Source organism: Lepidochelys kempii, chromosome 3 (genome assembly GCF_965140285.1).
Source record: "Lepidochelys kempii isolate rLepKem1 chromosome 3, rLepKem1.hap1, whole genome shotgun sequence".
Taxonomy (NCBI): domain Eukaryota; kingdom Metazoa; phylum Chordata; order Testudines; family Cheloniidae; genus Lepidochelys; species Lepidochelys kempii.
The window spans coordinates 204981645-205008199 of NC_136382.1; the positions used below are offsets into that span (position 1 = coordinate 204981645).

The following is a 26555-nucleotide window of genomic DNA, read 5'->3' on the forward strand; positions in this document are numbered from 1 at the left end:
GGGGAACTTGTGCAAGAAGCTGCTTGCACTATACTAGCTCCCCCCTTAATAGGCAACACATCCGTTTATAGGCTTATAACACACACGACAAAATGACTACATGCTACAGCACTGGTTAATTAGTTTTAATTCTGACAGTTTCTGTAACAGGGACACAGACATTTCTCAAAACCTCTGATGCTGACAAGTTAGGTTAATGTTTTATTTGAAAGGAAAGACTAGAGGAACAAAGTAGCTATAGGTAAGAAACAAAAACCATTCTATTGTGCTTCAAAGGAAGGTTATATAGCTTTACTTGCATAGCACAAGTATACATAAGCATTTCAGTTAACAGCAATGGACAGAAGTCCATCTCGAGAGGGTAATTCAGATTATTGCTTTTTTTTTTTTTTTTTTTAAAACAGCAAACCTACAACAACTGGTTGCCGACGTGTACGGGAACAAACAGGTGCTTATTGGCATTTATTTTCCAGCAGGCTAATTTGGTTTAGCCAAGGAACAGTGTACACTGTGAAGCTGCAAGTGACGTGCTGAGGAGAAAGGGGAGAGGGGAACAGTTAGTTTACATGTAACTGAACTGGTCATCCCAGGGATGCAAACATTTACTATCTGTGGAAGTCAGCAGCATATTGCAGTACTGAGATGGTGGCTCTTTAAATTATCTGCACTTGTGAATATTTTGGGACAACAGTTTTCATCAACAGCAGATCTGAGTTAGAAAACTAGTTTTCCAAAGTGTCAAGCACCCAACCACTGTCATCAAAGTCAGCAGGAAAGGCTGAGTGCTAGCTTAGCGCCTCTAAGGGTGTCTATACCTCCCCCACGGCTGGCCCAGGCCTGGGGGGCTGCTTAATTGCAGTGTAGACGTTGGGGTTTGGCTTGAGCCTGGGCTCTGGGACCCTGTGAGATGGGATGTCTACACTGCAGTTAAACAGTCCCATCGCCCAAGCTGTGCAAGCCCAAGTCATCTGGCACGGGCCAGCCCCAGGTGTCTAACTGCAATGTAGACATACCCTCAGAGCCTAACTTCAGCCAAGACTTTCAACAACGGGAGTCTGAAGTTCTGATGGAGCTTTTCGGAAGAGCTAGAGCACGTATGCTTAAAAAAGGACCTGTCAGTGCAGCTAACTCATTTAGTGCAAGTATCACTGTAGCATGCACACCTCTGGTAACTGCACACACAAGTTACCAGCTAGCTGTGCAACCAGCAGTAACCGCATGTATAATTTCATGCGCTGTTGCAATAAATGTGCATGCAGGCACACGTCTGATAATCTAGGCCCATAGTGATGAGGCCGTAGTATTATTGAAAACTGGATTCTGATTAGATCCCATTTTGTGGCTCAGTTTAGTCATTAAGGAGCTGATCTGAAATCAGGCGACATTCCCCACTGACTTACTTTATTTCTGGGCAGAGGACTGGGATTCTTGGCAAATCTGCCGCAACTGTCAGATCTCAACTCCTGTCACAACTAACCCCTGCCACCATTAACCTATTTGTAGACCTCAGTGACAAAAAGAGCCTTTTTAATAAGTTTGGGACCGAAACATCTTCTCAAAGTGCCACTGAACAATGTCACAGAGGAGTAGGCTCTGGAGTGAGAGTGAAGAGATGTGGGTTATGCTCCCAGCTCTGCCAGACCCATGTGACCTTGGATGAGGTCACTTGTTCTCTGTGCATCAGTTCCCCATCTGTGAAATGGGGATAATAGCTCTTTTCTCCCACACTTTGTCTGTCTTGTCCATTTAAGACTGCAAGTGCTGCAGAGACTGTGTCCCTAGGTGTCTGTACCACATCTAGCACAATGGGGCCCCAGATAAGATCTGGGGCATCTAGGTAATACCTTAATACAAGTCAGAGAGAGATGCTAGCCCTCTGAGTGTTTTTAAGCTCTTTCTATGCCATACCTTAGCCAGATCTGGCTTTTCATGAAATTCACAGTCCTGAACTTCCGTTGATGACTTCATGCAAGTTGTCCGGCCAACCTTAACATTCAGATAGTACTTGACTCCAGACACAATCTGTAAAATGAGGGGAAAAGCTTGTTTACAGCACTGATATTGTCTAGAAAGCACTACAGGCCATTGATCTGCCGAGAGGATCAGAGAGACTGGGCTAAAAGGAAGGCTTGTTTTGTGGTTGTGTTGCTAGTCTAGGATTGAGTTCTTTGTGGCAGGCATGCTTTTCCTAGGTGTGTACAGCACCAAGCACTATTTGATCGCAGGGGAGGCCTCTAGGGGTCGTACTGCAATAAGCACTAAAGAAAAGTGTCTTGAACAAATGGAGGTGGAAGGAATAAGTGAGTGACACTGGAAAAGCAGAAAGATAGCCCAAGGGGCTGAAACCAAACATGCATCCAAAAGGACTGCCTGTGGCAATTTAAAGTAAGGACCCAGCACTCTTTGCAGGCCAGAAAACACAATCAAAGGTGCGGACTCAAGGCATGTGATAGCTTTGTTTACTGGCTTAAAAAGCTATAATCGATATGTTTAGTTAAAAGGAACTGAAGCAATTGACTCCTACTACTTTAGTTCATCAATGGGAGTATTGCCAATACCAAGCAGTGGAAGAAAAAAAATAAAATCACAGTGGTAGCCCCCAAAATCAGGATTGTCTAAAGTCATGTTACAAAGACCCCAACATTTAAAAAATATTTGACTTCTAGGTTTTGAGCCTTCAGGGGTCACAGGTCCAAGCTTTTCTCTGCAATCGTGAGTGGTTTTTGGGTTTTTTTTCCTTCCTTCCAAAAATTGAAAGCTGAAATTCTCATGTAATTACTTGTGCTGTCTATCGCAGTTAATGTCTGTGATTACCTGAAAAGAAAATTAATGCAGTAATTCCTTACCCAGAGATATGCAGGGAGGCATCAGCAGCAGGGGGGCTGGAGCCCCATGCTCACATTTGAAAATATAGAAAAGCTCCAAAAATATTTAAATGGTATTCTATTACTGAACAGTGCAATTAGTCGCAATTATTTTTTTTTAATCTCGCGATTGATTGCGATTTATTTTTTTTAATCGCTTAACAGCCCTAGTAGTTGCATGACTCCAAGAGCTGGGGCTGTATGAAAAACGCCAAATATCCCGTGACTTGTGCTAAAGGTCACAAGGGTTGGTAACGCTGCAGAGGAGACTTCAATGGAACAAACACAGGTGCTCAAGTGTTTTGCTAAATCAGGGTCTCATTCTCCAGCTGACATCCTACAGGAGAAATGCCCAAGTGAAGCATTTGAAACAAGCAAGGGAGGACAGTTTAAAAATAAATAAACACAATTCTGATTGAGGGGCAGTTGATGGCAGCCTTTCTAATTGTTAATAGAAAAATGGACTAACCACTCAAGGCAGAAGGGCAGCTGAGAGTCTATAGGTTAGAAAACCATTGTGGAATGAACATGATATGTGCCTGCCATAACCCTGATCACTTTCAATGCCTGTTGTGTGTTTTTTCACACTCCTTTCTCAGGCCTTGCTGCTTTGGACTGTTGGCACAGTCTCTGTTTGTACACTATCTAGCATAATGGAGCAGCCCTCAATCCCCATCAGGGTCTCTGTTCACTACTGCAATATGCATTAGAAAATATAGTAACTGCTACGGTCCTCCAATTTCAGTTTCAAAGTCTCATAGGCTTCCTCCCATCATTTATGGTAGCAATGTGGGCTAGTGGCTAGATCACTAGACTAGGATTCAGGAGATCTGGGTTCTATTCCTTACTCAGCTGCCAGCCAGCCTGCAGAAGTCACTTCACTGCCCTCTACCGCCGTTTCCCCATCTGTAAAATGGGGCTAATGCTACTGACCTTTGTAAAGAGTCTTGGTGTGATGAAATTGGACTGTTCTTACAGTTTCCTCGGAATACTGTAGGGATGCCTCAGTTTCCCCTATGCATTTCTTAAGTCTCTAGGTGGTGGGATAAGGGGGTGTAATTGTTGCAGAGCAAAGGGCCAGCATACATAAATGGATGACACTGTCTCCTGGCAACTGATGGCCTGGGCCTTTCCCCCCTGCAAGGTGATAGCTAAAGGGCTGAAGAACAAAGGAATCAGGTGACCTCCTGGCCCAGGAAAGGGACCAAGCCCAGAGGAGGAGGGCAAGTCAGTTTGGGCTGGCTGGGGACAAGGAGTGAAGTGCAGACACTGTTGTCTGGCTCACTGCCCCCCCAAATGGATCCAGCTGAGGGGTCCTGTTCTCTGTACCTACAAGCTCTGTTTTAACCTGTGTTCCTGTCATCTAATAAACCTTCTGTTTTACTGGCTGGCTGAGAGTCATGTCTGACTGCAAAGTTGGGGGGCAGGACCCGCTGGCTTCCCCAGGACCCCGCCTGGGTGGACTCGCTGTGGCAAGCGCACGGAGGGGCAAAGGATGCTGAATGCTCCAAGGTCAGACCCAGGAAGGTGGAAGCCATGTGAGTTTTGTGTCCTGAAGACAGTCTTCTCACAGAAAGGAGACTTCACCAGAGTCCTGACTGGCTTCATAGGGAGCAGTTCCAAAGCATTGCCCGGGAACTGACACTTGGTCTACCAATGAAAAGCACTGTGTAAGAGCTAGGTATTGTTGTTTAAGTAACCAGGGTGTGTGGTTTTTTGTTTTGTTTTTTTAAGCATTGATCAAATTGTGTCAAGGCCATTAAGTGTTACTGCAACCTCCAAAGATGTCCTGCAGAAGAGGGAAGGGTTTGTGGCATTTGCTTCTTTATGATGCAGAGAAAAGGCCTCAAAGATTTTGGTTCTGTTCCCCTAATTTATTTCCCCTTCTCCTTGCTTGTTTTTCATTAGCAATTCAGGTCCTGGTGCTGTTTTCCTGGGAAACTCTCTCAATGACTGGGCAGTTGGGACAGGTGATAATGATATTACAGATACCATAGAAATGAAACCTAAAACACTGCAAAGGCAAATGGCTTTTATTCAAGCTTTTTAAAAGTCTTTGGTTTTGTTAACCTCTAAGAATCTTTTCATTAAAACAACCTCAACCCCTTCAAATTAAGAAAACATCTCCAAGAACATATACGAGGGCCTGGGGAAAGCAGAGTTTACATTCCTAATATTTCTGAGATAAAACAGGCAAACTACCCCTCCCTCTCCCCCACTAAACTTTCAAAAGGAACCAACTCATTTCCCTCTCCACTCCCCCACCACCCCTTGAGCAGGGACATTTCAGAGAAGTGTTTAGACGCTTTCCCGTAGCCTCCTCACAAGGGGATCTGAGCACTCTAGTAGTGCATTAAGTGCTGGGCCTAACGTGATTCATTCTCTCACCTTCTCACTGGGGGACACTGGTGTGGGCAGGATTTTTTTTTTTTTTAAATCTGTACGCACCACACCCCATCAACCACAAAGATTCTCAGTGCTAGACTGACGTATAGGAACACACTCCTTTCCGCTGATTGGTTACGGTTTGCCTTTCAAAGACGACCTGCTTCTCTGTTCCTCTTGCCTTTTCTAAAAAGTTGTCCTGGTGGTTTGTTTTCCTGCAAGGGGTCCGGTCTACGCTACAGAGTTAGGCTGACGGAAGGCAGCTTACGTTGACCTAACTCTGCAAGTGTCTCCGCTACAATGGTGCTCCCACTGATGGAAGTCGCCCACTACATCGACTAGTAACTCCAGCTCGGTGAGGGGCAGACAACTTCGGTTGCTGTAGTTAGGGCAAGGGGGTCGGTGTAGACACTGCGTTACTTCCATCGCCTGTTGGCGGTCTGCCCCCACACAGGGACCGACAGCCCCCCCCTGCTGCCACCTCCCAGTGTGGGATTGGGTGGGGGGGGACTCAGGCTCTCCTCCCCCCCCCTCAGTGGGTGCCAGGGGCTGGGGGGGCCTGAGGAGCCCCCTGGGGCAAGGGCACCCCCAACCCCCGGGCTGCCAAAACGGCAAGTTTGCCCAGGGGGCGCTTTCCCCTCAGAGCGGGCCCCCCACCCCGCTGCTGTTGTCGGGGGCGGGGGGCCCGGGCAGCCGGGGCGGGGCTGGGGTTTCAATCCTGCCCCTCCCCAGCGAGTCACACCCTGCCTGTCCCGTGTCCGGCCCCGGGGGAGCGCGGCTGGCCCCGCCCGCGTTTGCGTTCAGGCGCCCCGGGGATGCGGGGGTGGAGGGCAGCGGGGCGGGGGCGGGCTCGGTGTCGTCCCCCCCCAGGGACCCTCCCCTGGCTGCGGCGGGGCGGCGGTACCTGCTTGCGGGCCCGGAGGACCTCGGCCACCCGGCTGCGGTACTTGTCGTTGCTGGCCTTGTTGTACTCGCTCATGGCGAAGCGCAGCGCCCGCTGCACCCCCTCGTCGTTCTCCTCGGCGTCCAGCAGCCCCCCCAGCAGCCGCGGGGGCCGGTCCTTGGCCAGCGCCGCGCCGGCGGCCAGGGCCAGGGCCAGGGCGGCCAGCCAGAGCCACGGGGCGCGCATCGTCCTGCACGGGCTGGGGCGGAGAGCGGCGGTGCCCGGGGCCGGCCCCTGCGCCGCGCTATATCCCCCCTGGCCCGGGGGGCAGGCTCGGCGCAGGGCCCGCCCCGGCCGGCCCACATGGCCGCAGCCCGCGCCTATCCCGGGCTGGGGGGGGGGCCGCCGGGCCACTGCCCCCGCCCCGCCCGGGCCCCCGGCGCACACGCGTCCCCCTGGCTTCGGCAGCGCGGAGCCCAAACACGAGCCAGCGGCATCGTGCCAGAAACTCAGCCCCCCTCCCCCGCCAACCCCAAGGTCACCGAGCCTGGGGCGTGCCTGGGGGGGGGGGGTCTGCCCAGGGACTGACCCCTTAGCGATTGATCCCATCGCCCCTTGCCGTTCACACACACCCACACCCCCCCAGACCTGCATTTGGCTTTGGTTACGCCTGGCAAAGGGGGAGCTGTCTGTCTGTCTGGCTGTCTGTCTGCAAACAGACCTCGGAGACGTGGAAGCACATTTCAGTGGTCGTCTTCTCCCTGGCCCTTGAAATGTTTCCCTTCTTTTTCTTTCCGCCATCGAAGTCCAATCTTGGGATGGAGGAAGCTCATCAGAATGTTGAATTAAAAACATCATCAGGCAGCTCCACTCGGCCCTGAACTTCATCTCCCGCTGCTTGACAAAACATGAACTAGACGTCAGCCCCCCCAAACCAAGACTGCTTAATTTACAGTTTAGCTGATAGTTTTGAAGGTGCAAGGGGTAGGTTGCGTGGCATGCAGTGAACAGGGAGGGGAAAATAAATACCTTTGCTCCTTTTGGCCCAAGCGGTTAGCAGTTTGGCACCTTGTGGGTAGTTGCTGATAGGGGGCAGATATTTATGTCTGGTATTTCTTTCAGAGTAGCAGCCCTGTTAGTCGGTATTTGCAAAAAGAAAAGGAGGGCTTGTGGCATCTTAGAGACTAACTAATTTATTTGAGCATCCAATGAAGTGAGCTGTAGCTCACGAAAGCTTATGCTCAAATAAATTGGTTAGTCTCTAAGGTGCCACAAGTCCTCCTTTTCTTTTTGGTATTTCTTTGGTTCAATCCCATCTCATTACAAAGAATGTTTCCCAGGACACAGTAGGAACAAACAACAGAAAGCAGTTTCCTTGCTCATAATTCCAAACCTGCCTTTTCAGCCAGCACTCTGCCCCCAAAAAGGTCCCTCTCTTGGCTTCCCCTTAGAGCCATGCTACAGAGTGAGTCTGGCTTTCTCCTGGCTTTTCAGGTACTTTCTCTTGCCTGTCTGCTTCTGACACATATGGACACTTACAGCTGCAAACCAATCAGTGCACTATCCCCTGCATTTGCAATCACCTCTCAGGGAAATTCCTCTTATTCCTCCTCTATTAGTGCTTCCCTAGGCCTTCTATGTGGCCAGTGCTTTGGGCAGTGGCTTCTCTTTTTTTCAGCTATCTTACTTTCTAAAGGAGCTTAATTGCTTCTTCCATTTAGCCATTAGCCTCGAAGAGGTCTCTGATCTATGGGCAACTACAGACAGGCATGCTGGAAGCCACCAACATCCGCCAACAGAACAACATTGAGCAACTACATCATTCACCATCCAATACATGCACAGAAATATTGACTCACATTGAGCAGCACATTACGCCACAAGTTGTTTCAATGATTTCCATGAGGCTGTTTGCAGTGTGAGGCCTGGTCTGTGTTTACAGGTTTACAAGTTTTCTGGCATAGTTCTGTTGGTTAGGGGTGTGATTCTTCTCTCGCCCGCCCCCGCCCCCCAACACACACACACAGAATCCTGACTGACATAGCTATGCTGGCAAAAGCCCTGGTGTAGATGCATTTATACCAGTAAAAGGACTTCTTGTTTTCTGGTATAACTTATTTTGATCAGGGAAGTGGTATAAGTATTCTGGCAAAAACATTCTTTTGCCTGTGTAAGCTTCAACTCCACTTTCTAGTGCGGACTAGACCGAAGATGCTGTAGATCCAGAGTGAGAAATCTTTCCCTGAATTAGACGGGGTCCTGCAGAAGAAATAGTAGGTGATCATGTAATTAAGGACTGTCCCATAATGCCAACGCACAAGAGAACAGAGCAAAGGCTCTGCCAGCTCCCTTAACCTTGGCCTTTCTTGACTACCGAGTGCTTTACAGACTTGAGTCTCAATCCTGCACACGCTGATTGCAAAGTTGTGTGTAACATCACATCAGCTAATACAAGACAACCTGAATTTCTTTGTGAAAACTAGCACACTGGCTTTAACGCTGCAGAAGGACTCACCTCTGGCCCTTTGATTAGAGCTGGCTGGAGGACAACAGTTCCATTTTGCAACTTCTGAGGTTTTGGAATTTGTTTTTGTTCTGAATTGAAAGGAAACCAAAACCTTTTGAATGTGTTCACTAAATTACTATTTTCAGATTGAAAAGCTCAGGGTTTCAATTTGGGACACTCTCTCTCTCTCTCTCTCTTACCAGAAGCAACCAGAGAGCTCTTGACCCCACAACTCTCCTCTATAAAAACTTAATCAAAACCAGTACATTGCTGCCAGATGTTGTGGCTTTGATGAATCCGCTATTTCGACGAAATTTCATTTAATTGAAAATGTCCCACCCAGCTCCACTTCGCACATCTGCAAAGACTGGGGTTCCATTTCATCAGACTGATCCTCTTGGCAGCTTTTCTTGGTGGTGGTGGGGGGCACTGCGTTGCAATTTACATAGTCATCCATGTACTGGGGTCGATCCTATTTAACATATTCCTAAATGATCTGGACAAAGGGGTAAACAGTGAGGTGGCAAAATTTGCAGATTGCTCCAAAATTGCTCAAGAGAGTGAAGTCCCAGGTAGACAGCGAAGAGCTACAAAAGGATCTCTCAAAACTGGGTGACTGGGCAACAAAATGGCAGATGAAATTCAATGTTGATAAGTGCAAAGTAATGCACATTGGAAAACATAATCCCAACTATACATATAAAATGCTGGGGTCTAAATTAACTGTTACCACTCAAGAAAGGTTTCAGAGTAACAGCCGTGTTAGTCTGTATTTGCAAAAAGAAAAGGAGTACTTGTGGCACCTTAGGGACTAACCAATTTATTCGATGAAGTGAGCTGTAGCTCACGAAAGTTTATGCTCAAATAAATTGGTTAGTCTCCAAGGTGCCACAAGTACTCCTTTTCTTTTCACTCAAGAAAGAGATCTTGGAGTCATTGTGGATAGTTCTCTGAAAACATCCACTCACTGTGCAGCAGCAGTCAAAAAAGCAAATGGGATGTTGGGAATCATTAGGAAAGGGATAGATAATAAGACAGAAAATATCATATTGCCTCTACATAAATCCATGGTACGCCCACATCTTGAATACTGCGTGCAGATGTGGTTGCCCCATCTCAAAAAAGATATATTGGAATTGGAAAAAGTTCAAAAAAGGGCAACAGAAATGATTAGGGGTATGGAACGGCTGCCGTGTGAGGAGAGATTAATAAGACTGGGACTTTTCAGCTTGGAAAAGAAATGACTAACAGGGGATATGTTAGAGATCTATAAAATCATGACTGGTATGGAGAAAGTAAATAAGGAAGTGTTATTTACTCTTCATAAAGCAAGAACTAAGGCATCAAATGAAATTAATAGGCAGCAGGTTTAAAACAAACAAAAGGAAGTATTTTTTTCACACAATGCAGTCAACCTGTGGAACTCCTTGCCAGAGGATGTTGTCAAGGCTACGTCTATAACAGGGTTCAAAAAGAACTAGATAAGTTCATGGAGGATAGGTCCATCAAAGGCTATTAGCCAGGATGGACAGGGATGGTGTCCCTAGCCTCTGTTTGCTAGAAGCTGGGAATGGGTGACGGGATGGATCACTTGATGATTACCTGTTCTGCTCATTCCCTCTGGGGCACCTGGCATTGGCCACTGTTGGAAGACAGGATACTGGGCTAGATGGACCTTTGGTCTGACCCAGTATGGCCGTTCTTATGTATTTATAAAAATACAGGGCTGGAAGGAGCCCATCAAGGCTCCTCCAACCTCTCCCCCTCTGCACTGAGGAGTAAAACACAACTATTCAACTGCTTATAGTATTTCACACCCACTTTACACAGGTGCAAGGCAGCAGAGAAACACGTCCTTTAAGAACAATCGATTTGTGTAACTGATTCTGACTTTTGTATGCAGTGGTGTTGTAGCCGTGTGGGTCCCAGGATATTAGACAGACAAGGTGGGGGAGGTAACATCTTTTATTGGACCAATGTCTGTGGGTGAGAGAGACAAGCTTTCGAGCTACACAGAGCTCTTCTTCGGGTCTGGGAAACTGACCCAGCCAATGGGAGCTGCGAGGGCAGTGCTTGGGGTGGGGGCAGCGTGCGGAACCCTCTGGCTGCCCCTACGCCTAGGAGCCAGATCAGGGACATGCTGCTGCTTCTGGGAGCTGTGCAGAGTGGGGCAAAACCCGAACCCCGCTCCCCGGCTGGAGCGCCAGAGCGAGACAAGCCCCAGATGCTGCTTCCCAGTGGGAGCTCGAGGGCCAGATTAAAATGTCTGGAGGGCTGGTTGTGGCCCCTGGGCCATAGGTTGCCCACCACTGCTCTAAAGCTTGTCTCTCTCACAACAGAAGTTGGTCCAATAAAAGATAATACCTCCCACACCTTGTGCCTCTGACTTTTGTAAACCTACTGAACAGACCGATGGTATTTATGCAATGCTAGAAGTAATGTAGAACCCCCTCCCACTGACTATCTAGAAGAGGCTAATGTAGTCAGGTGAGGCCATATGTGACAATGATCCAAAAAAACCCCAAAGATTGAAGCACAAGGGCAAACCTAACAAGATTCAAATGCCTCACTCTTAGCCAAAATAAAGTGAAATCAAATCATTCATCATAATAAGTGCCCCATTGTCCCTGCAAGGAAAGACCAAGGATATTTTGATGACTCTAAAAAACCCCAGTATTTGCAAGCATTTCAACCAACACAATCAAGTTTCAGAAATCTTATCTTCCCTATCTCCTCCGTACATAGCGTACCTCCCCAGTTTCAGAAAATGCAAAGCAGCCATTTGATCCCCATAACAGAAGTGGAGATTGTGACATATCACAATCTGCCCTGGAGCTGGGGTGGCACACATGCATTGCCGGGTTGCCTCAGCACAGATTGAGGAACTGATAGTGACTCTGAGTCTGTTTGTTCTTTTTCCTCTCCTTGCTCCATGGGGGAAGTGACCTGCTGGTGGAATGTCTCTTTCCATGTTCTTCTTGCTTTCAAGCTATGACCTTGGAATGGCATCCGTATTGCTTATCATTATTTATATTACCCGAGTGAGTTGCCATCATGACCTGGGACCCCATTGCTCTAGGTACTGTACAACCACAGAACACAGGAAAAAAGACAGCAGATGATCCAGACAGACCAACGGGTGAGCGCAAGGAAACAGTGGGACAATATGGGTCAGCATGACAGGCTGTGGCCTCAGCATACCAGCGGCCGAATTGATGCCTAGAAAAAACTTAACACAGTTTTAAGAAGGGATTTTAAGCAGGCCGAGGAGGTCGCTTTATGGGGTGCTCCTTCCAAGCATGAGCAGCAGCATGGGAGAAAAGACACAAGGGCTTGTCTGAGAACTTGGCCAAGGCTTTAGGGAGCTGATTGACAGCGGTGCTGAGCATCTACACAGCACCCACTGGCTTCAGCTGGAATTGGGAACTCTGAAAACCAGGCCCTCAGGTTCTCCTCAGTTAAGTCACACTGCTCTGATCCTTTGGGTGGAAGGCAAGTCTTCCTGATTGGGCTGAAGCCTCCATTGTAGGGGAAGGGATAAACATGCATTTTTTGCATCACACCTTAAAGTCATAATGTTCATACTGCAATTAACACCCCTCACCGCTCCTCAAAGGAGCGGTAGGGCCCAGGCATGGGAGGAGGAGGAGAGCCGGTAGCTCCTTCAGGCGCTCCACACCCTGTGGGGACAGCAGAGCACAGCACAGAGGACCCTGGCAGTTGCCATGGGGATGAGGCTTGCTCCCCCACAGGCATGCTGAAGCTTTGTGGCATTTCCAGATTCTGCCCCCTCCCACCTTTTGGATTTGCAAGCGCGCATTGTCCCCTCCTGTGTAGGAAATGATGCCGGGAAGGATTATTTTTTTAACCTGTTTAGGTGCTTATAGAGCTCCCATCTCCAACACGCCTCCTGCACATGAATGAATTCTCCTCCAAGCCTCCGTGTCCAGCCCCATTTCACAGATGGGGAACGGAAGCACGGTGAGATGAAGCCAAGGTCACACAGGGAGTCTGTGGCAGACTTGGGCATGGAACCCAGGTCACCCAAATCCTAGATTGGTACCTTAACCAGGTATCCTTACCTGCCAGGAATATTACACGGGGAAGAGCAATAAACAGAGAGGGCAGTAGTCAGGCAGTCAGGCCAAGAGATGGCAACCGTGAAATGGTTTAGAGAATCACGTCCACGCAGCGGCTGCAGCCTTGTAATGAAAATGAGGGCAGTGCGCAGTGACTGGAAAGGCTGCACGGTGTTTGCTGAGCAGAAGCTATGTGCAGTGTGAGAATTACCGCAGGGACAATCCCTGAAGTTGGCCACATGCTGTGCAACTCATTTGATGGAAGCCAAATGTGACAGTTGTTTATATCACGAGGTACTTGTGCACCACAAAAGACATGCAGTATGCAGGGAGAAAGAACCACCATGGTAATTTAGAGCGGACTCCATAGAAATCAATGGGAGTCTTGCTCCGTTTTCTTCAAGGGGCTTTGGATCAGGCCCTAACTGTTTTTAATCTTTGTAGTGGTAGAGTTAGGTGCTCTGTCTTGCATTGTCAATGCCTGATACTTGAAGAAGCAGGCCTAATGTGTCCTGATCAGCTATAGCTGATGCACAATCTCCCCTCAACTTCTGTTCTGGCAGCTGAATTCCAACACTGTTCCCAGGCTGCAGTACAAACCTGTGGGCTGTACAGTATTACAAGGGAAATTAGAAGGTTTTAATAAAGAGAGGAGGATTAGAGAGCCCAGGGCATGTTTTCAAACAGACACCTAGGGTTTGAAAAGCAGTGAGCCAGGGTCCCCGTCGCCTGCAGCTTGTGTAGTCGTTTATTCAATGCAAAGCTAGTGGTGTGAGATGCTGCCAGGTCAATATAGTAACATTACAGCCACGTTGCTCTGGTGTAAAGGAGTAGGCAATGGGCAGGGCACTAGAGAATCTGCCCCAGTGCATCCCATTTAAAAGCTAAAACCTTGCCCAACTTGAACTTATTATTGTGTATTTATTTGTGTTACCGTAGCACCTAGGAGCCCTCATCACAGATCAGGACCCCGCTGTGCAAGGTGCTTTATAAACACAGAACAAAAAGACAGTCCCTGCCCCAAAGATGTTACCTATTAACGGAACTTCACAGTCGTCTCATTGAAGGTTTTAAAGTAATGCCTTGAGTTCTCTGCTGGTGTTTCGTTGACTTACATGAAGTACATTCCTTCACACTACAAGTGAATGTGGCCCCAAGGCTACAATGAAATTTATCCAGGTGAACTCTCTCTCTCTATTTGTACTGACAATTCAAATGAGTCAGGAATGTCTCAGTGAGTTGGGAGTTAACTTTTCATGGGTGCCGGTCGGTTTCTATGAAAATTTTGGGGAGAGAATTTCTCAGGTCCAGTATGAAGTTTCTGGCGAGAGAGGTCCCTCCCCTCTCCCAGAATAGCCAATAGCATGGTGGTTCGGGTACTCGCCAGGGATGTGGGAGATTAGGTGAGGGCAATACAAGTCTCCCTGTTTGCTCTGTTTTTTCACAACAAAAGTTCACAGGGTCTCAGTTTTGTCCCGATACGACCAAGAAAATTTTTTTTTTTTTAACCCTTCAAAATGTTTGCAAGACAGGAAAACCCTTTCCCACCCAGCTCTATTCATGACCCAGAAATGGAGGGAAGGAATTGACCAGCATCAGTGCAAAAGACTGTTGCCCATAGGAGGAGACAGACAGATGTACGAGGCATACAATCAAATCTACACAATTCTACACAACCAAATGCATTCACTAATAGGAGCTGATTATACCTGGGGGGGCGGGGCAAGGTGCTCTTCATCTCTTTAAATATGAGGCAAAACTATGAAGTAAATACTATAGATATGGAGGGGGATGTTTCTAAGAACTTAAAGCAGCCAGGCCCAGATCCTCAAAGCAATTAGGCACCAAACTGCTGGTTCTGGGCCCAGTTCCCATTGGATTTCAGTCAGATCTGAATGCCTCTCTCCCTTTGGCTTGGGTGAAATCTCAGGCATATAACCTAAGCAATTGAACCAACTCTTTTGGATGCCACAGTGAATTTGCGGCCCCTAAAATAACTCCAGAGGGCCTGGCCCCGCCTTAACTACACCGCCCCACCTTGGGGCAGTATAGGGCCGCACAGCCCCGCGGGAGGGCTGGAGACATTACACTGGCATTTCACCAGTGCACACCCCAGTGCAGGCCTGGTTTGTACCGGCGTAACACCATTTGGGGTGAGTTACTCTGGTGCGAATGGTGCTGCACCAGCATCGATTGTCAATATAAAGGGTTTGAACTGGTGCAGCTGCACCGACATGGCTACCCCAGGGGTTAAAATGGCAGTGTGGGTGTGACAGGCTGACAATATCCTGGAGAAGCCTTATGGAATGAAGACAGACTGCACTGAATTAAGTGAGACCTAATATCTGTGAGGTCCAGTGTATTAAAGATGCAGGTGTGTCTGTTTCTAAGGCATGCCCAGCTCCAGCTATTGGCTGTATGCAAACAAAGCTTACCTACCCTACGGGCCCCATCCTGTCTGCTAACTTCATGCTGGCTAGCTCTTTTCAGAAGCTTCATGAGTTCAAATAGAGCTCTTTAAACAAGGCAGATTGGCAGGCGTGTTCAGTCTCTTAATCCAATGTTACTGTTTCTCTACAAGGCTGAACCCTCCATGACCCTCACGGAAAGCAGTTACTGCAGTAGATGGTGTTAGGTACAATAGAACAAGCACATTTGAAAAAATAAAACAGCTGTTTTAAATTAATCTTAACCTCCAGAGCAGCAAAAATCTCCCAGAGGAGACAGTATAAACTGCTGTTTGACACAAAGCCAAATCCTTAACTGGTGTGACTCGGCGTCACTCCACTGAAGTTAATGGGAACCAAAAGCCAGGCCCGCAGCTAGCGTAAATCAGCACAGCACCATAGTGGGCAGTTTACAGCAGCTGAGATTCTGGCCTTTGGGGTTTTTTCCCTGCCCCGTAAATAAACAACGGGCTGCATTTTGGAGAAGTTCAGCTCGGAAAGGGCTGAAGTCCTGTGATCCAGATGCAAAAGCAGTCAGCAGTTCATGAGGTAGCTGTTAGGAGTGATTCATATTTGAAGAGACAAATGGCCCCATTGGTGTCATCCCTGTGTTTAAGGCCCTACATTTTTTGGTATTTACCAGTTTTCTCCAAAACATTCCTGGGTTTGACCTTTTTCTTTTTAACCTGAATTTTGGACTCCTGACACTAGCCCTTCAGCATGGCTCTGTCCATTTCCCCTGCACATGCTCTGTAGATGCTTTGTGCCTCCAGGACTTGTCTACACTACGACCCATAATTCACCAGCAGTTTCGGGTCCCCAACTTGGCAACCTTAAGGAAATGAGACTTGCCCCTTCTACCTACACTCTCTCTCTCTCTCTCTCTTTTCCCTCCTTCCCCCCCCCCCCCGTGTGGCAAGCTTGGTGCACACCACAACTTTAACATTGACTAGCACCGTTAAGGTCCAACTGTGGTCTCCTTAAGCCTCAGAACAGCCCTGTGAGATGCACCAAAACAATTTCATTCCTTAGAATGGCTTCAAATGAGTCCTTGAGGACCAGCTCCTCAAAAGACCTCAGCGTCCAGGGTGCTGGGTTCTTTTGAAAATGTGACCCTTATTTTCTGAGCAGTGACAAAAGAATATGGACAAGTATTTTATAATAAAATAATAATAAATTAAAGTCTAGCTCTTAGCTAGTGCTTCTCATCGGCAGATCTGAAAGCGCTTTACACAGCAGGTCATCTGGGGAAACTGAAGCACGGGAAGGTGAAGTGACTTGCCCAAGGATATCCAGTAGGCCAGCAGCAGAGGCGGGACTAGAACCCCAATCTCCTGAGTTCCAGTCCAGTGCTCTAGCCACAAGTCAGGTCTAGTAATTTAAGAACCAGGTAACAGACTTAGCCTTGTTTGAACTTAGTAATTAAATTACTAAGATTTCCCAGTCCTACATAGTTCCTGTCTATATTCTTCCCTGCCCCTGATCCAAGGAAGTTCTGCCCAGTTTGAACCCCCTTCACCCATATAAATGATGGGAATACCCAGGGTGTAGCTAATGTATCATTGTGTAAACATTTGTATTAATAATTCTTGATGTTGTCATTCTGAATAAGCACAAGAGAACAAGTCATTTTTTCACTTCTTAGTAAATAAAAAGTATTAAGTCACTTCCAGAGCTCTGTGTAAGCTCGAAAGGTGGTCTCTCTCGTCAACACAAGTTGGTGCAATAAAAGAGATTCTCACCCACCTTGTCTCACTAAGATCCTGGGACCTAGCAGTGGCTAGGTCCATGGTCCATTCTTATCTCTTGCAGAAGTGGGTTCCAAAGTCTGATCCAAAGAGTCAGATGTTTCCATAGAAATTTTATTAAAAAGCAAACAAAAAAGGGTCAGCGTCTAAAGATAAGAGTGATTCTCTGAGCTGGCTTTGGGCTACATGCCTTCCTATCTGCTGCATCCCATGGAGCAGATGCAATCTCAGTGGAGCAGAGAAGCCTCCAAACGAGAGGAAAGCAGGGCCTACGTTGCTTGCTCTCCCATGGGCCTGCAGAAAATTCTCCTTGAGAGACCTGTGCAGGGCAAGCTCTGCAGGTGTGTGGGGTGAAAGCTGGGGTGGGGCTGGCGAGCAGCCTCTGACTACAGCACGCTCTGCTCCGTATCTTGTGGATTTCCACTGCCTGCACAGCAGTAACTGCTCCAGAGAGGGGGCTTTTACGCAGGGATGTGGACTGTAGTCCACAGTTTCCAGGCCAGCAATTCTGCTAATGGCAGGAAGCTCAGCGACCCTCCCAGAGAGGGAGGACCTTCAGGTGGTAGATGGGTCTGTGTGGACTTCCCAGAAGCTGCTGGCTTACCAGCCAGGGCTCCTTCCCTTCCACATGTGCCCAAACCGTTCCCATCCTCCCGCAATGCCTACTCTGCTAGTGCTCACTTGATGATCTTTGGGGGGGTGGGCAGGTCTCTGCCTTTGAGGGACATGAAGCATGTGATTTACTAAACACACAACACTGTCCATTCAAAAAAGAATTACCAATAATGGGGGGCGGGTATCGATCAATCACTCATTTCTGGTCTGAATCCATTGTTCTGAGCCACAGAGTCTCAATGGTTTTGATGTGATCTGCTGCACTAAGCATTTCTTGAGAGGGTTCCCGGATGTCTCCCCTCTGCCTAGTGGTAGCAGTTGTCAGGGCCGTGGACGGAAATCAGTCTGGGCATATTCTTACCATAACTTGTTTTATTTACACCATATAGGCCGGCCCCTGAACCGCGATGGTCACACATTCTGCTAGCTCAGCCTTTCCATGCCACAGGCTCTGCTTGCATCTCAGGAAGTGAAACCCTCTCAGTTTTGAAACATTCCAGAGGAGGGAACAACACGTTCTCATGGGACTGAACTGGACACCCAGCTGTTTCTCATTAGAAACGACTTAGGACCTTTTCCACACTGTGCACACAGGGGCTGAGAACTTGACATGTTTTCAAGGTCTCAGCTGGCACAGCACAAATTCTCAGGGAATCACAATCCTTTGGTGACAGATCCAAATGGGCCGGATTCAAACCAGCGAGCAATAATGGAGGTGCACACAAGCAGAGGGGGAAATTCGTCTGCTAGATTACACAGCATTGGGGGGTCCTTTATAATGAAAGATTTAAAACCCTGGGCATGTGTGCTCATGAGAAAAGAAGACTGAGGCGGGGGACACATGATAAGTCTTCAAACATGGCTGCTATAAAGAGGGTGATCAGTTGTTCTCCATGTCTACGGAAGGTAGGACAAGACGTTATGGGCTTAATCTGCGGCAAGGGAGATTTAGATTAAGTATTAGGGAAACCTTTCTAACTCACAGGGTAGTTAAGCTCTGGAATAGGCTTCCAAGGGAGGCTGTGGAATCCCTAGCACTGGAGGGTTTTAAGAACAGGTGGGACAAACACCTGTCAGGGATGATCTAGGTTTACTTGGTCCTGCCTCAGCACAGTGGTGCTGGACTTAATGACTTCTTGAGGTCCCTTCCAGACCTACATTTCTATGAGTCTATGAAAGGTGCTCTCTGAATGGAAGATAGTACTATCATATAAGCAAATATCAATGATCAATATTACATGACTGCTTAATGAATACAAATAAATGTACAGAAAGCCTCTGCATTTTGCTGCTACAACTGATGTCAGGCACTCTGCATTTATTGATAACTAAACATCCCTTGGGGGAACTGGGTTTTGGTATGTTCAAGTGTTTGGGGCATGTCTGACCTTCTTGCTTCCATGAGAACAAGGTCCGAGCAAGAGTCTGTGATATTCATCATTAATTTACTGTTTTTCTCCAGTTAGAAAAGCTTCACTCATCCAGACAGGGGAGCAGAAACAACCTGGTGCAACTTAGGCACCCAGGCGCACAGCACAGGTAGTAAGCAGGAGAAGCAGGCGGCTCACAGACCGCCCGATAAGCTGATGTTTGTTTGCACAAACTAGCAGGCGTCTCTTTGGGAATAACAACCATACTTGCCGAAATTAGGATCGATTGTTGAACAGAAAGAGAGCTCAGTTCACTGGATAATTCCTTTACAATGAATGATTTGATCAGTAAAATAAAAACGTGCATGTGTCTCTTCTGTTAGGCTAGTAGGAACCTAACCATGCTTATGGTCATACTCCAGGTGACTGGGTACTGTTTATCTTTAGAGTTGGGATGGGAGTTTCATTGAAATCTAAGGGAATTAGGTGCTCATATCCCATTGGAATGCATTGGGGAGTTTGGAGCCCAGCTCCTTTAGGTGCTTCCAAAAAATCCCAGCCCTGCAATCTGGGGCTGTCTCTCGACTTGGAGCTGGGGGTGTGATTCCCAACTCACCTAAACATACCAGCGCTAGCTCTCACTCAGGCAGTGTGCTAAAAATAGTAGGGTACCCATGGCAACACAGGCAGGGTCAAGCAGCAGCAGGGGGAGCCACCCCAAATACATACCCATGAGCTCCAGTCAAGCTAGCCCGTGCCACTGCTCTCTCTGCTGCCCGTGCTACACGACTATTTTGGGCACGCTCGCTCAGTGAGAGCTAGCACGAGTATGTCTATCCGGCCGGGGATCTCACTCAAGCGCAACTCCAAGCATAGACATAGCCCAGACCCTGATCATGCACCACTGAAGTCCAGGGGAGCTTTGCCATTGACTTTAATTAGCATAGGATGGAGCCCTAACTCTGTCAGCCCTTGAGACATTAGTCGAAAGCCCACAGTGAAATTAATTCGATGGATTCATCCTAACCCCGACTGGAGTTCCGGCCACTTCACAAACCCATGGTACAGATGTGGCACCGGGGCAGTGCCAGGTTCAGAAAATGCCCTCCACTGGAATAATTAAGATTAAGAGGCGTAGGCACAAATTTGCTAGAAACCGTGCAGTTACCCGCCACATGCCATACCCAAGGTGGGGCTGTTAGGCTGCTGGTTTTATGAGCATTCAGCCTCATGCAAACATTCAGTAATAAATCAGGCAACATTTCCCATTTCCCATTTTCACAAGAGAGCTTTGTTTTAACCGTCTATGATATTATCTCGTGCTTGCAGATCATGTGAAAGTGGAGGAGTAGCATGTTGTGGTGGCAGCATCAAGAGGTGGTGCTGTTCCATGTCGTCCTCCAAGTCTTGGGAAATGTTCAGTCTTAGGGAAACATGCTATGGTTGTAGACGGTTTTTGTTTTGCACAGAGGCAGTGATTGGTCCATGGAGAGGGAGCTGGGTGTGTAGCAGAAGAGTTTTCTCTCTTCTATTGGCTCTGATCAGAGCCAGTGCTCCCTGGGAAGTGGGCTTTGATTCTATGCAACTGGTTCAAACTGGATTTTCCAGAGACTAGGAAACAAAGAAAGGGCTTGTGGTATAAAAGGATGAGTTTGAAGCAACCCAGGCCTTCTTTTTGCTCCAGCAAGGGGACATGAACTTTTGTCCAAGTGGCTCCCAATCCTGCTGAAGGGCCAGAGAGACTTTGGCTGCTAAGGCACTATAAGACTGATGGCTGATTCCTGGTATGTTTAGTGTGTGTTTAAATCTGTTTATCTGATTGTTTGTTTTTTAATGTTTTCCCTGTAGTGCTTTTGCCCTATGAATAAAAGTGCTTGCTTAGAAAGAGTTGTTTGGATTACTGTAGATCACACCTGTCCTAGCCCTCAGACAGAAAACAAAATACAGGCATTGGCCATTGGACAGACTGACTTATTGGGGCTATCACAGTGTACAGCAGCCTCAAAAACTCCCTGGTCAGAAGAGAGGGGGACACAGGTCCCTGCCCAGACACAGGTGATGGCTGGAGTCCTGAGCCTTGATTGGGCCCTCCCGAAGTGAACCATGGAGGGGAAATACAGGTGCAGTTACCCCAGAAACTGTGACAAACAGTATTGTCGGCCCCACGCATTCAAAAATCAGGAGTCAGGTCCCCCAAATCAAGAGTTTCCCTTAAATCATGAGACTTTTTTTTGCTATATTTTGGTTGCTTTTTATTTGCTTTCGGGGTTTTGAAGCTTAAGGGTACACTTTTGTCACACTTTCAAGCTTTTCTCTGCACTTATGAGGACTAGAAATGTTTTGTTTTGTTTTGTTTGTTTGTTTTCAAAGGAAAGCTGAGAGTCTCATACTCACATAAGTCTCAAGTCTCATTTTGATGATACACAGACACTATGATTTCCACCCTTCCTCTTTTCTAAAATGGGTTGTTTATAGAAGAAATAAAGAGAAGTTTCACAGCTGGATGCGGAAGTAAATTGGCCACCTTAACTCTTAATATTTTCTTTCCACTTCTTGTTGGTCTTCTTGTGCCATCCTAAAGGAAAAATAGAGGGCAGAAATTCCACCCACATGTGCTGTTTTGTGTTACTATTCCATCAGACACGCAGCTGTTCCCTGCTGAAATTCAAGAAAAAGATTGACCATAGTCAATTTTGTCTACTAGAAAATTGGTCTAAAACCATAACACCATATTCCTCAAAGTTGTACTTATCCAGCTGCAAAGAAGAGAAAGTCATTATTATCATTATTATAGCGCTTAATAATACCAAGCATCTTTCATCAGTAGATTGCTAAGCACTTTACAAAGGCAGTCTCTACACTTCATCAGAAAATGTCCAACCAGCTCTATCCAAAATCACCGATCACTTTTGAAAATTCAGGTCACAATTTGATACAGCATCTGCTGTTACCAACATCAAAGGACGTTGAACTAAGACATTCAGAGGAGAGCACATCTCTTTGGTTTTACCGGCTATAGCAGGGAAGAATTTAGGCAGCCAATTACTAAATTGGAGAAGTGGATCTCATGTGCATGACGTAATTTGAAATCATTCAGGATCGGTCCCCGCATCCTAAAACGTCTCTGCCAGAATCTATTTGTGTCAAGTGGTTTTGAAGTCACCTTTGGGAAGAAAAGATGAACATTACAACAGGAAGCTATTGGTAAAGGCTGTTCCTTCATAGATGCATTTTTTTAAAGTTTTGAACCAATAAATTATCAGTTGATCACCCCCAAAGAGGAACAACTGAGGTTGGCTGTCAGCCAGAGGTGGGTGCAATTGGGTAGATTATCTTCAGTGGGCTTTGAATCAGGCGCTCAGAAAATCCAGAATTAGAGGTAGAGATTCTGAACATGGTTTATGCCCTTTCAATTCATTCTGTTATTCTTTCTTTCTCAGCTTAGCATATTTCCCTTCATTTATAGGTGAAAAAAATCCTTCCAGTGGGCCATTGTTAATAAAGACAAAGGAAAATTCAGAGCTCTTTCTGACTGATTACCATTAATGGCCTGTTCCATAATCTCTTGCACCTGAGCTAATACCATCCACTAATCCCGCATTACACGTAATTAACAATGTCCATTTTAATACTATCAGGAATGTGGCAAGAACCTTTGCTTTTTTTTTAAGGCTTTCACTTAGACAAGAGTAAAGCATTTCAAGGACACTCCTACTGGGCTTAGCCTTATGAGCAGCTCCCATGTCAGGTTATCCAGGACTGCCAAAGGTGCGTGAGCTGTTCTAGCCTGATACCTGAACTGAAAGGGAGATGTCCCTTCACCGAGGCATCCGCACTATAGGCCCGTGCTTTGGGCCCAGCTTCTGGAGTCACATGATGAAATCAGGGGAATCTCACATATCCCGTGACGGGCCTGATTATGTGCTGTGTCTCCAGAGCAAAGAAGAGGCAGACCAGAGAAGATGGGGCAAAAGAGGTGTTAAGACAACTTTGTGCCCTCCGAATCCAGGGCTTTACAGGGACTGTTTGGGACCACTGTGTAAGTCACAACAGCCTCCCCACTGCTGCCCATGGCATGCAGTGCAGCCCAGAGTGGATACAGAAGTGGTATGAAACAAAGTGGACTATGGTCCCACCTCTCTGGCTTTACCCCAGCACCTCCCACATGCAGCTGCTCCTGGAGGTTACCTATAGTGGTCCAACGCAGTGCCTGAGTTGGGGGAATTACCTGTTCATAGCCTCTGTTGGCCATTGGAGCAGGGGTTACAATCCCTTCCTATGTTTCTGGTGCCTGGTCTATATTAGAAAACTTGGCCCAGAGTAATTACATCGCTTTATAGTTTTTCAACTTGTTTTACGGTTTTATCTATTCCAGTGCGTTTAAATTGAAGTAGCTGAATAACAATTTTAAATAATAAAATGGTGTATTTTTCTTTTAAAGAAATAATGGACTTAATAAAACTTGTATTGTCAAGGAGAGGGCTGGGCCGTACAGGGCATACATTTCTGGGGGGAAATCTAAGACTGGGGATGTATTGGGGTCACCCTGCAGTATAACCCAGAGTGTAACCCATGTGTATCTGGCAGGCTGCAGTTACACACAGACACTCGGGGTGCGGCTTGCATGCTGGAAAGCTGTTTGTGAGCAGCCCAGATGGGAGCTACTTCAGCAAGGCACTGTAAGGCACCCAAGGTTGCAGGGCAGGGGTGACACAGCCCCCCACTGGTCTGAATTGTAGCCTGGATCTGATTTCTTTGAAATGATAAAATTCCTAGATTTGCTGACGACAAATAATATGGTGACTGCAATGCTGCAAACCAGGGTAGACAGCATGTTGTAACGCATTCAGCAAAGGATAGTTTGCAATGCAGGAAAGTACTCAGACTAAAGGGAATATCCTGGGGTGTAAATTAGCTGGCATAAATTATCAGAGTTCCATTGACTGCAATGGCGCTATGGCAGTTAACACAACTGAGGGTCTTCCCCAGTATCGGGGTGGGCAGTTAATGAATGTTTAAAGCCATGATACTCAGACTTCAGTGGTTCAAGAGCCAAGTTAGCGATCAAAAGAGTCACAGCTGTGTGAATTCATTGTTTCATTTTATATATTCTCACAGCAAAATGACTGACCAAGTATTATTATTTGATCAACTACAATTGGTTAATAACGTGGTGAAAGCATCCTTTAAAGAGCCGCTTGCGGCTCGCGAGCCTCCGGCTGAGCATCACTGGTTTAAAGGTGAGGAGGACACCATGTAAACAGGAAAGTCAGGGTCAACGGGGTGAATTTCTCAGGTTCCTGCTCCACCAATCCTGGGCTGCTTCCAGGTTGGGGGAGAGGTAAATTCTTAGGGCAATTACTGCTCCTCAAGCAATATACACCCCATCCCTTCATGGAACTCACATGCCATTTGTAGCCCGTCACACTGTTCACTCTGCATGTCTGTTATACCCCTTGGCATGTCTAGTTATACTGTAAGCTCTTCAGGGCTGAGCCTGTCCTTTACTCTATACAGTGCCTGGTGCAATGAGGGCCCTGATCTCAGTCGGCGTCCCTCTCTGGGCAAATATACAATTATAAATAATGAATCCTGGGAATAAAGGGCCTGATTCTCATTTACACACAGGGTCCTGTACATCACCCTAGCAGTGTCACGGGGCCTGAATTATCGGTGCTCCCACTCTGGGCACGTCTACACTGCAGTCAGGAGGGGTGACTGCAGCAGGTCTTGGCATCCCCGAGCTGGCTTTGAACAAGCTAGCTCAGCTGGAAACAGCAGGGTAGCTGCGGGGGCATGGGTGGTGGAGGCGTGGGCTAACCCGCCTGAGCACAACATTTGCTTGGACCCTGGGCACCTACTCAGGTGGCTAGCCCATGCTGCTGCGGCCATCCTGCTCTTGTTTTCGTGAGCTAGCTCACTCAAAGCTATGCTGACAGGTGCTGTCCTGATTGCTGTGTAGACACGTCCTCGACGGCTCTGTAACAGTGCCAGACTGGTGGGGGCTTCGTCTCATGGATTTCTGTCCCCAAAGCGGGTAGGATAAAATTTTCAAAAGCATGGGAGCCTTTAGGAGCCAACCAGTGCTTCGTTTGTAATGAAAGAGTTGCAGGGGTTCAAGCAATTTTTCCACCTTCATAGCTAACTCAGCAAGCCCAGAGGCCCCAGGGCTATGAACTGCCAGGCTGAGCCCAGGCACAAATGAAGCCCTGGAGCCGATATCTCACTGAAAGCCACTTTTGAAAATGGGACTTCAGGTCTGAAATCACTTGGGAGCATTTGAAAAATTCCCCCTCACTCAGGTACTTTTCATCCCCGCCCCCCCGCCCGAAAGTCACACTTTAAAAAGCGGTCTCTGTCTTTCTTGCCCCTTTTGCTGGTTTTGGCCTGACGCACAGGCCAGCCATTGCACTGCAGCCCTTGTCCATTCCAATGGATTAGCAAGGCACCGGAAATTTCCTTCGCCCCACTCAGTTCTTTGGGAACTGATTCAAAGCTCTCCCACTGCCTGGGTCAGTGACTCCACCACAGGACGAAATGGTTCTGACACAGTCAGTGACTCAGTGACCGGCGGCGCCAGACTCAGACGTGAGGTGAGTGTGTGCAAATCCACTGAAGACAAAGCAAGTTCTCCCCCACGCCCTCGGTCGGCGTTTGACCCCATCTCCAACCATCACATTTCTTACCCAAACCATCTCCCCTAGTCTCTGGGGGGGGAAATTCCATCCCCACACCCAGCAATCATGCCGTGGTCCGGGGCTAGAGTTCTCCTTTTGGAGCCACAGTGTTAATAACTGGAGGGGCAGGAATGTTCATACCATGACTGAGTCATCCAATGGTCCATTCTGGACTCGTCTGAAAAAAAAAAGAATAGTCAGGGGGGAAAATATCTGTGCATAATAGACAACACAACTGACACCATACATGTCTCTATAATTCTCTGCAGCTTTGGCCATGGGTACCACACTTCTATGAAATTAGAGGTCTTATTCACTGGGAATCCTTTCACTGACTTCCGTGGGCCTGGATCAGGGCCACGGCCAGTGTCTGGCTTTTAGCTGGGCTCATCTGTGGGTTTCTTTGTAAGCAATGTTCTGAGTGCCCTGCGCCTTGTTATGCCTGCCCTGTCCCCAGACATCCTAGCCGTTTCTATTTTGCCAAAAGAAAAGGAGGACTTGTGGCACCTTAGAGACTAACCAATTTATTAGAGCATAAGCTTTCGTGAGCTACAGCTCACTTCCTCAGATGCATATCGTGGAAACTGCAGCAGGCTTTATATATACACAGAGAATATGAAACAATACCTATTCCCACCCCACTGTCCTGCTGGTAATAGCTTATCTAAAGTGATTTCCAGCACAAATCCAGGTTTTCTCACCCTCCACCCCCCCACACAAATTCACTCTCCTGCTGGTGATAGCCCATCCAAAGTGACAACTCTTTACACAATGTGCATGACAATCAAGTTGGGCTATTTCCTGCACAAATCCAGGTTTTCTCACATCCCCCCCACCCCCATACACACACAAACTCACTCTCCTGCTGGTAATAGCTCATCCAAACTGACCACTCTTCAAGTTAAAATCCAAGTTAAACCAGAACATCTGGGGGGGGGGGGTAGAAATCTGTTTTGCCAGACTCCCGAAACAGCGGTGTTC

The 26555-nt window shown here is 47.4% G+C and overlaps 1 protein-coding gene across 1 annotated transcript; it reads right to left on the minus strand.

The window, feature by feature from the left end:
• Positions 1-111: 111 nt before the first annotated feature.
• LOC140909724 (cystatin) lies at positions 112-6470 on the minus strand. The gene is made up of 3 exons (XM_073339714.2): positions 6154-6470; positions 1909-2022; positions 112-530 (listed from the first exon to the last, which is right to left on the minus strand). The coding sequence occupies exons 1-3, from the start codon at positions 6376-6378 to the stop codon at positions 453-455; spliced, it is 417 nt and encodes a 138-aa protein (XP_073195815.2). The 5' UTR covers positions 6379-6470; the 3' UTR covers positions 112-452.
• Positions 6471-26555: the final 20085 nt, after the last annotated feature.

Excerpts from the sequence above, each read along its gene's own strand:
- LOC140909724 (XM_073339714.2), bottom strand. The coding sequence starts at position 6,378 with ATGCGCGCCCCGTGGCTCTGGCTGGCCGCCCTGGCCCTGGCCCTGGCC. Across the intron at positions 2,023-6,153 it reads TCCTCCGGGCCCGCAAGCAG|ATTGTGTCTGGAGTCAAGTA; the intron begins GTACCGCCGCCC and ends CTCATTTTACAG. Across the intron at positions 531-1,908 it reads AAAAGCCAGATCTGGCTAAG|CACGTCACTTGCAGCTTCAC; the intron begins GTATGGCATAGA and ends CTTTCTCCTCAG.